Genomic DNA, 10,110 nt, shown 5'->3' with positions numbered 1-10,110 from the left:
AATGCAGAGTTAGCCTGCAATACTCCATTCTAACCACCATGCCACCACTTTCGGCAGGATCTGGCTCAACTTTATAGAAACTGGTTGTGACATTTCTTTCGCCCAAGTCCTAAAGATTCCACCTCTTGATGGTTTAAGAAATGATTGTACAGTAATCAACAAATGTGATTTTCATACCAAAAATACTATCATTTTTGTAGCGGCTCAAAGATCGGCATAGAATGGGTTTGTGAATAATACTCAGCTAGCATTTGTTCTTGTTTGCTGAACGAGCCAGTCTGCTAAACAACAAACAAACCAGGTTACCACCAATCCACCTTTTAGCGTCCTTTGTGTACAAAACTAAAGTAAAGAACAGAACAGCTTTGCCTCCTGGGGTTGTGGGTGCTCAATCGATGGAGGGTTTCAAGAAGAAATTGGACAGCCATTTGGCTGGGGTAGTACAAAATCTCTTGCCTTGAGTCGGATTAGAAAACCTGCAAGGTCCCTTCCAGCCTTGTGATTCTATGAACGCAGAAGGTGGAAACACCGTTTTCATCAGGAAAGGAGATGAAGGAAAATGACCAGTGAAATGAATTCCAGGAGTGAAATGGTAGACAACTAACTCAAGAAGCTCAACCAAAGAAAGGTCCACTATCTCCCCTAACTCAGGAGACCTTTAACACGGAGCTTCCTCCTGCCCTGGGCTAGAAGGTTAAAGAAATATTGCCCACAATATTCTGCTAATTTACAAGAAAATTACACACGTTACACCTTTTTCGCTGACTGGGACTGCTCTTGGAAGCTGTGGCAAAGATGCACTGATTGCCATACAGGTTTGGTAAAATGGCATTATACACCTTTCTCTGTTTTGGAGGATTGTAGCTTCAATGCCCTGGTGTCCTATCTTTGCCTGTCATCAATTCCCTCTCTCCAGATTAATTTTCATTCTAGATTCAGCAGCAATGTAAAAAAGCAAAACCCACAGAAGCTTCCTTCTGTCATGTCGCCCACATCTAGTGGCATCTGGAGGAGGCAGAGAGGGATTTTTCCAGAGTGCTGATTAGAGCTTCAAAGTCTTGGCCTTAAAAAGTAAAGGCATTTCCATCCAAAAATCTGGTCTGCTCAGTTATAGGTGGAACTAGCGAGCAACTTCAGTCCTGAGATTTGGTTGTACTGTTAGGCTTCTGTTGAAGTGGGTATGAAAAAATGAAGTCCAGAGGTTTCCAGGCATCGACAAATGACATTTTTCTCAATGTATCCAGAATTCAGGACTGACTGGCAGCCACATTAACTTCTCCATCCCTTCCAGGCAGTGGGTTTTGGAAAGAGCTCTAGTTGACTGTTCAGGTGAAAATGGGTGGTGAAGGTATCCAAACATTAGCTGTGTAGAGGGAAAAAGAAAGTATAAATTGGAAAGCATGGAGACTGCAACCTTCACATTATTGTTTTGTAGCAATGTCTCAGTGGAGAATCAGAGGCTGTTTATAAGTTGCCCTTTGGCATGTAAGCTGATGATATGACACATTCATACCCTGCTAACTTGCATTTGTATCTAGGTGAAGCTGGGTTAATGTTAACCTTGTTTTGCTTTTTAGTAGCTTAGTGTTATGGTTCAATATATTAGGCTGTTGTGATATCACTTGGTGTTCCCAGGACTGACAGCCACTCCCCAGCCAAAGAAATACACATAACACACATTGCAAGGAGAACCTTACTAAGAAGAGGTGGCCATTGTATCAAATAGCCATGATGGCAAACCTATAGCACACATGCCAGAGGTGGCACGCAGAGGCCTCTTGCCAGCTGCTCTTCACAGGTACTGGGGCGCCGGAAAATGTCCAAAAGGAAGGCCGTTTGCCGGGCCATTTCTGGGGCGGTTTTCAGGGCATTTTGGGGGCTGTTTGCCAGGCCATTTTCAGGCTGTTTTTCATGCCGTTTTCAGGCCATTTTCGGGCCATTTTTGGGCAGTTTTCCCAGGCCATTTTTTGGGTGAAAAATGGCTCAAAAAACTGCCTGAAAACAGCCCCCAAAACTGGCATGCATGTGTCGGCCAGCTGGTCTTCGAGTTTTCGATGCTCCGGTGCACGCACATCAGTGGTGGGTTGCAGGCAGTACGCCCCGGTACGGATACCGTTCCGGTACAGTGCTCCGGAGGGCCCATCCGTACCTGATCCATAACACTAAGCTACTAAAAAGCAAAACAAGGTTAACATTAATCGAGCTTCACCTAGATACAAATGCAAGTTAGCAGGGTATGAATGTGTCATGTCATCAGCTTACATGCCAAAGGGCAACTTCTCTTATAAACAGCCTCCTTATCTGTCTTTTAAGGCTTCTGCGCTTCTGCGCATGTGCATGGCGCATACAGCACCTGTGCGACGCTCTACGGAGCAGCTGGAGCATCATGGAAGCTTGCGTAGGCGCTAAAATCCATGAGCGGGCTGCACGCATTCATGTGGACGCCGCCAGGCCCGTTCCAACCGTATTAGTTGGAACGGGATCCAGAACCCACCACTGACATGCATGCACACACATTCCAGTCTGGGCATTTGGTGCTGAAAAGGTTCGTCATTACTGACATAGGCAAATAATTCCTCCATTATTTCTCCCTATCCATTTGGAAAAGTTTTTGTTGTTTTGGAAATTGTAAATGATGCTGTAACAAGAAAAAGACAAACCAGAAGCTGTGAGCTGAAATGGAGGTGTGGGAGAAAGACAATTCAAAATCAACCTCTGATTAAAACTGGAATATGTAGGAAGAAAGACTTTTCAGGTGCCATAGCAAATTGACACAGAGGTAATACCTCTTCAAAATCACCCATTCTCTAGAGGAGTGGTGGTGGTGGTGGGGATAAGAACTGCACTTAAGTTGATTGGGGGTTGTTTATTTAAATCTAATTTATTGTTTCTGGTATCTACTATCTCTGTACAAGCTCAATCACTATGTGTTTTTATGCCACTTGGAATCTTTTTCATCAGTTTTATTTATTCATGCCACTTGGCTTACATCCTGCATCCAATCATTCACTGATTGTGACAGGCTTGCATTCCAATCATGTGTAAACAAGGTTAAAATAACAAATGGTAATAAATAATATAAGTAATAACATTCTCATGTCCAGGAGTTGTGCCCTATATATTCCACTTAGATCATTTCCCCTTGAAGGCCTGTTGAAATAGCCAAGGTTTAATAGCTTTTATGTTTGAACAAATAAAGTTGTTCTATATTTTGATTTTCTTCATCACTGAATGCTTTGTGAGTAAGTACTCAAGGTTAAAAAGTAATGCTGACATTCCCTCCCTTTTTAAAACAAGTTGGATTCATTTTGAGATTGGTCTATCATCTTCCCCAACCAAGAAAGGGAAGCTTGATTTTTCTAGCTCCAATCTCAATGTTACACTTTTGTCCCACTTTTTGCCAGCTGTGAGGCCCTATTTCTCTCACATATAGGTAGTCCTCATTTAGCAACCAAAGTTAGGACCAACTAAGTGAAACCACAACTGTGCTAATTATGTTACTTCAGCTTTCCTATTCTTTACAGACTTGTAAAGGTCGCAAATCGGAGTGCCGGTTGTAAAATTACAGTGGCATCTCCATTTTAGCTGCAAATAGTTGCTAATCAATTTGGTTATTAAACAAGGACTACCTGTATTAGACAGCCATTTATTTCAAATGGTAGGGTCTTCTGCTTGAACATGGAGTTGGGCTAGGAGATCTCCAAGGTCTCTTCGAACTATGCTACATGTTCATCCAAACCGGTAAGAACTGGCTGAATACCAGCACCTCAGTCAGAGCTGAAGAAGCTTCTTAAAATCTTGTTTATTAATATTTCCAGTTTCCACAAAAGATTGCACATTTTTAGAATAGGATACTATAGATTTTAGCTTCACTTGTTAAGGCTGTATGACTCTTGTGTATTTTAATTACGTGTATTGTGTTTGTATCCCCTTTTCCCTTTTGAGTTGTTCGCCGCCCTGAGTCCCTCCAGGAGAAGGGTGGCATACAAATAAATTAAATCTTAATCTTAGGTGGGTGATGATGTTAACCCTTTCTGCTGGAGACCTGGAGAACACTTTTTTCCTAGTTGAGGGATTCATAGCCACATCCATTTTTATTTTACAAATAGCTATGCTACCAGGAACTGGTGGAGTTATGATCTAATAATATCTAAGGATTCAAATTTGTTGATAATACTGAGATGAACAGTCTGGTAGATATCAAGCACTTCCTATATACTTAATTGTAAGGTAAAGGTAAATGTTCTCATATACATGCATGCTAGTCGTTCCCGATTCTAGGGGGCAGTGCTCATCTCCATTTCAAAGCCGAAGAGCCAGTGCTGTCCGAAGAAGTCTCCGTGATCATGTGGCTGGCAGGACTAAACGCCAAAGGCGCACAGAGCACTATTACCTTCCCACCAAAGGTGGTCCCTATTTTTTCTACTTGCATTTTTACGTTCTTTCCAACTGCTAGGTTGGCAGAAGCTGGGACAAGTAACAGGAACTCACTCCGTTACATGACACTAGGGATTTGAACCGCTGACCTGCCAACCTTCTGATCGACAAGCTCAGCGTCTTAACCACTGAGCCACCGCAACCCACTTAGTTGTACAAAACTGTAAAAGAAACCCTTCTAGAATGGGTTCACATATAGCTAAGCAATTATGTGGATTGTTGTTGATGTTTTAATCACTGGATGTAATGGTAGGTGAGAATGACCTCGGGAGACAGAAGGAAGAAACACTATTTAGACAACAGTCTGATGAACAATGTCTGAGTTCGAAGGAGAGGTGAGGATGGAGAAAGCATCTCAGAAGGAGCCCTCCCTACTTTTGGAGAGAAAAGAAAGAGAGGAGAGAGGTACTTTGAGATTTGCAAGCTTCTGTTACTATAACCTTACAATAAAGGCAGTATTCTTGACTGAACTAACCCAAAGGAAAGGGCTGACATCAGTTTTGCAAATCTCAAAAATAACTCTTCCCTCCCTTGCTTTTATTTTCCCTGGATTCAGATTTCATTTCAGAGGTCCTTAGTGTTATCTGAGCTTGGTTGTTTTCTTTCAAGAAAACAGCTCAGAGAGCACCAAAGACCCTTCGTTTCAATCCCCAGCTTCACATATTCTCCTTTATACCGTAGGTATCAGATTTCATTTATCAGACTTCATTTATCAGACCATGGTTGAGGCTGCAATTCTTCCTCCTGTCTCCCAAAGGCATTTTCACCTTACATTTAGTACAATGTGTGAAGGCAGCCGTTATAACTTGGAAGCTGCAATGTATGCCTTGCTTGTTGTGTCAAATATTCATTAAACCATATTAAGCAAATTATAGCTTATATGTGATGCATGAATCAGATCTAACCTGGCATAAGAATCACCTAACTGTAGAGAAGGTTACCAGTTGGTGCATGAATCAATTGTTGGGTTCATATGTTTTGCTTTAAGTACGATTTATAGAATACTTACAATGTGTTAAATTGTTTGCAAAGCACAATAGCTGAACTCATACATCATGCTTAGCCAGCACCAACAAATCACGTGATATTTTAGCACAATGTGTGAATCCTGCCCAGAGACAGTGATAGGTTATTGGTGTTCTGACTGAGGCTTCCCAAGAGCATGAAACAAACTCCTTGTCCCGACAAAAAAACCCCTTTTATTAATTTATTGTGAATTCTGCTCATTCATAGCCGGCAAAGTCTTTCAAAGGAGGATTTACAGTCACAGACCTGATCTGGCTTGGAGAGCTGCCAGGCCGATATCTGCAAAACGTGGCAAGGAGTCTTGGAGAGTCACAAACCAATGAAGCAAACTAATTGTCTCCTGCAAACTCCACTCACCTTTCGCTCCTCTTTTATTTCCTCTGGGAGGGACCATTCATCATCCATCTGTGGCCTTACTCCCAAGTCCACCCCTGTTCTTTAGCTGTTCCCTTCGTCTGGCAACTCTGCACATGCACACACTGGGAACAGGCTCTAGCTGTTCCTCTGTCTCACTGATGTCTTACTCTGAAGGCAGCTGATAACTGGCATACAGCCCTGGCCCCATCTCTGCCTCCGACACAGAGCCCTCATCAGAGCCTTCCCCAGACTCCAGGACTGGCCCATGGTCCTCCCCAACCTCCTCACTGTCTGAATCTGCTGCCACCTCTGCTGGCCACTGGCAGGCCACAACAATTGCCTTTGGATGCAGACAATTCCAGATTCTGCCTCTGGAAACTCGCTCTAGAAAAACCCCATGTGATTGGTAAATAATATTTTCGGAGTCATCTGAACCACAAGATAGGCAGCAAATAAATTTGATAAAGAAACTATGGAATACATGAATTAATCCCCAACCCTGCAGCTTTCAGCTAGAGAAAATGTCTGACCTGTTTTAACGCAGCTTTGTTTGTTGTTTCTGTGTTGCATTCACTATTCTGGCCTTGCTTCTTTCCAGCCATCAGTCTTCGGGCAGGAAGGCTTTGCCATGTCACCATAACTATATGAGAAATCATGGAATAATTCAGAGACAGCAAAATTACTTACATTCAAAATTGAGGTGTGCCTCCTGTATCTCAGGATGAGTGGCTGCACTGTGTTTGGCATTCTCTACTGAAAAGTATCTTTACAAAATGCACACAAAATCTCTGGGAAGGTGTGTAAATCTTGTTCTCTCATTTTCTGCTAGTAACTCTTTTTATGAAGTAATAGCATAAATGTTGGATTTTTTTTTCAGAAAGTATCCTAGAGATTCATGAAATACTGGCTTAAAATGCTCACCATTTGGGAAGTATAATAAGTGTGGCATGCAGAATGAAAAATCATTTTAGATTTAAATTCACGGAAACTGAAGGAAACAAGAGCCAGTTTTAACACATTGAGCCTAGAAAATAACATTGGTGGAAACGCCTTATGACCATTTCTTCACCATTAATTTGTAAATGCCACAGAGTCATCCAGCCACGTTATAGTGAGATTTAAAAACATTATTATTTATTTATTACATTGGTATAGCACGTAAGATGATACTGTATAAATCATTAGTAATGAAGAAAGCTATTATTACAGCATCAGTATTTCAAGACCAGAACAATCTTGCTTATCTCTGCTAGATTCTTGACTATTTCTTTATTTAAGAAACACATCTACTCTGAAAAAAGTTTCACCAAGTTCAAAAAGACCTATTCCTAAATAAGATGATAAGAATATACTGATGTCTTAGGAATGGGGATAATGGATGTTGAATTTGGTTTTTTATGTTTTGTTTTGTAAAAAGTTCAATAAAAATTACTTAGTAAGAGATCATAAGGATTCCACAAAAATCTTTTAACTAGATATGTTGCTTCATTTAAACTCTGTGCCACAATACCATTGTGGTGGTGACTGGCATAAGACCCTAAACCATATGTAACCCTACAGCCTAGGTGTGTATCAGGGGTGGGTTCCTGCCAGTTCTAACCTCTTCTATAGAAGAGGCTCCACAAATCTACAGTGCCGTTTAGAACCGGTTCCAGCTCCCTCCCCCTGCCCGTCCACACATCATCATGATGAAGAGCGAGAGGAGGAATTCTGGGAGTTGAAGTCCACAAGTCTTAAAACTATCGTTTGAACACCCCTGGGTTTTTTTTCTAAAGGTTAGGGGTTCAAGGGTCTTGTAACTTGACAGCTTTAAGACTTGTGTGCTTCAAATGCCAGAGTTTCTGAGCCAACATTTTGGTTGCTAAGCAAGAGCATTGTTAAATGAGTTTCACCACATTTTACAAGTTGGCTACGCCCACCCAGTCACATGACTGCTAAGCCACTCCCACTCAGTCACATGGCTGGCAAGCCACTCCTACCCAGTCACATGTTTGGCAAGCCACTCCCACAAAGCAGGCCACACTTACAGAAGAGGTTCTAAAAAAATTTGAAACCCATCACTGGTGTGTACACATGATTACAGCCACAATTTAGGCTAATATATTGTATGAGTCTGCATGTTCCTCAAGACTTGGCTATACCATCAGACTTGTGGGATGTGGGTTCTCAGAAGATGGGGAAGCTTCTGCAATGGCTCCCTGACTGTGGCTAATATTATTTCTTGGTCTTGAGTTTTTTAGTTTTTAATAATGGCTGTTTTGATATATTGATTGGTTTTCTTTTTTTAATTACCTGTTGTACACCACCCAGAGTCACGTTTTTGTGAGATGGCCATACAAATATGAAAAAACAATCAATAAAATAAATGAATCCATCTGATGAGATCCAAGTTTTCCCTTCATACATCGCGGACCACCTACATAAATTCAGGGATTGAGGGGGGTGGGGGTTAAGCCTGATTGATGCTTTTGTAAGGTGGTTTTTTTTTTTCAAAAGAAGAAGGAGGAGGAGTGACTCACCAGCTGCAGAATTCTCGGAAGCTTTCCTAGGAAGAGACAAGTAAAGAAATCAGCATTAGACAGGTAGGGTAATGAGGATTATTTTTGCACACCTGTTGATGAAGTCAGGCAAAGCCAAATATAGAGCTTACGGGCAGATTTCTTTGGGCCGACAATAGCTTCCCCTTATCTGGCTATATTGAACCAGAGCTTCCCTTCTACCATTGTCTTTGCAAAAGGTGGAAGGGTGGGGGGAAATGATGTAGAACAACTGCTGTTCAAACATATTGAAAGGTGAAAACCAGCAGCACAAGTTAGAACAGCAATAGCACCTAGACTTATATACTGCTTCACAGTGCTTTTACAGTCCTCTCTAAGCAGTTTACAGAATCAGCCTCTTGCCCCCAACAATCTGGGTCCTCATTTTACCCACCTTGGAAGGATGGAAGGCTGAGTCAACCTTGAGCCTGGTGAGATTCAAACTGCCAAACTGCAGGCAGCTAGAAGTAGCCTGCAGTACTGCACTCCAACCATTGTCGTACCACGGCTCATATAGCAATAGCACTTTGACTTATATACCGCTTCACAGTGCTTTACAGCCCCCTCTAAGCAGTTTACAGAGTCAACCTATGGCCCCCAACAATCTGGCTCCTCATTTTACTGACCTTGGAAGGATGGAAGGCTGAGTCAACCTTGAGCCTGGTGAGACTTTAACTGCCGAACTGCAGTCAGCTGGCAATCAGCAGACGTAGCCTGCAGTACCGTATTCTAACCACTGTGCCACCATGGCTCATCATAATAACATGATGATCATGCATACTAGAGTGATTCAAAGTGTTGGACTAGGATTGGAGAGACTCAGGTATAACCCCTCTTCAACTGCAGAAGCTACCTGAGTGGCTCTGGGCTGAGTCCCATCTCTCACCCCAAGGACCAAGAGGGGTGAAGGTATTGAATGGAGTGGGTAGATCAAGTCTCCCCTCAGCCATGGAAGCTCCCCAGAGGAATGGGCCAATCACTCAAGCTCAACCCATCTCATTTTACTGAGCTATTGTGGGAACTGTATACTTTTCATTTGTAAACTGCTCAGAGTCGCTTAGTGAGATAGGTGCTGTATACATTTGATTATTAAGTAAATAAATAATTACTACTGGCGGACAGGCAGGAATCTAACAAATAAATGCTTACTAAGTAGGTAGCCTTATTAATAGTAAACAGACAAACTCGTAAAGGAGGACAGAGCTAACTAACAGATGACAGGAACTGCATGAAATATATCCAGGAACAGCAGAAATACTTCCAAGCAAAAGTTCTTCCTTTGACACTCAGCAAATCTCACCAGTATCCAAGTTGGCTACTGAATGGAATTAGTTAACCAGACAAGATGCCTGTTTGACATAAAAGAAGATAGCTGCATTCTTACCCAAAGCCTTTTTAAACATCCCATCTAAGCTGGGAACTTAATTCCCAAACCATTTGCAGAGCAGTAATTGGAGAATGCTGGAGTAGCATAGGGAAGTGCATAATTTTAAGAAGCCATTTTCAGGTTATGATCAGGTCAGACGCATCCTAGTCCTGTCTGCTTTCTAGTATGGAAAAGCTCAAGATAATCCAAGCTGGGCCTGGTAAAAGCTGGAAAGAGTCTGTTTCTTGAGCTCTTTGTGGAAAGATCCATGCTGCAATTCTCTAGGAGTCCTTGGTGTTCTCTCAGCTTGATTGTTTTCTTATAGACTTTTTCTTACCCAAACTGGGTAACATCATCAGTGTTAGTAAAGAGTCAGGTATGCTCTCA

The 10,110-nt window shown here is 42.0% G+C and overlaps 1 protein-coding gene across 1 annotated transcript in view; it reads right to left on the bottom strand.

The window, feature by feature from the left end:
* Positions 1-909: 909 nt before the first annotated feature.
* Positions 910-10,110, bottom strand: part of RNF39 (ring finger protein 39) — a 28,458-nt gene continuing 19,257 nt past the window's right edge. Inside the window, exons 2-4 of the mRNA XM_014068179.2 lie at positions 8,340-8,365; positions 6,351-6,460; positions 910-1,363 (exon numbers count right to left, since the gene is read on the bottom strand). Coding sequence (XP_013923654.2) covers positions 6,394-6,460; positions 8,340-8,365 — 93 coding nt within the window. The 3' untranslated portion in view covers positions 910-1,363; positions 6,351-6,393. The remainder of the gene's footprint in view (positions 1,364-6,350; positions 6,461-8,339; positions 8,366-10,110) is intronic.

This window comes from Thamnophis sirtalis, unplaced genomic scaffold (assembly GCF_051295495.1).
Source record: "Thamnophis sirtalis isolate CommonGarterSnake01/CBP01778 unplaced genomic scaffold, rThaSir2_p1.2 scaffold_3, whole genome shotgun sequence".
Classification (NCBI taxonomy): Eukaryota; Metazoa; Chordata; class Lepidosauria; order Squamata; family Natricidae; genus Thamnophis; species Thamnophis sirtalis.
The sequence above is the reverse complement of the archived record's forward strand: the minus strand, read 5'-3'. Positions and strand labels throughout refer to the sequence as shown.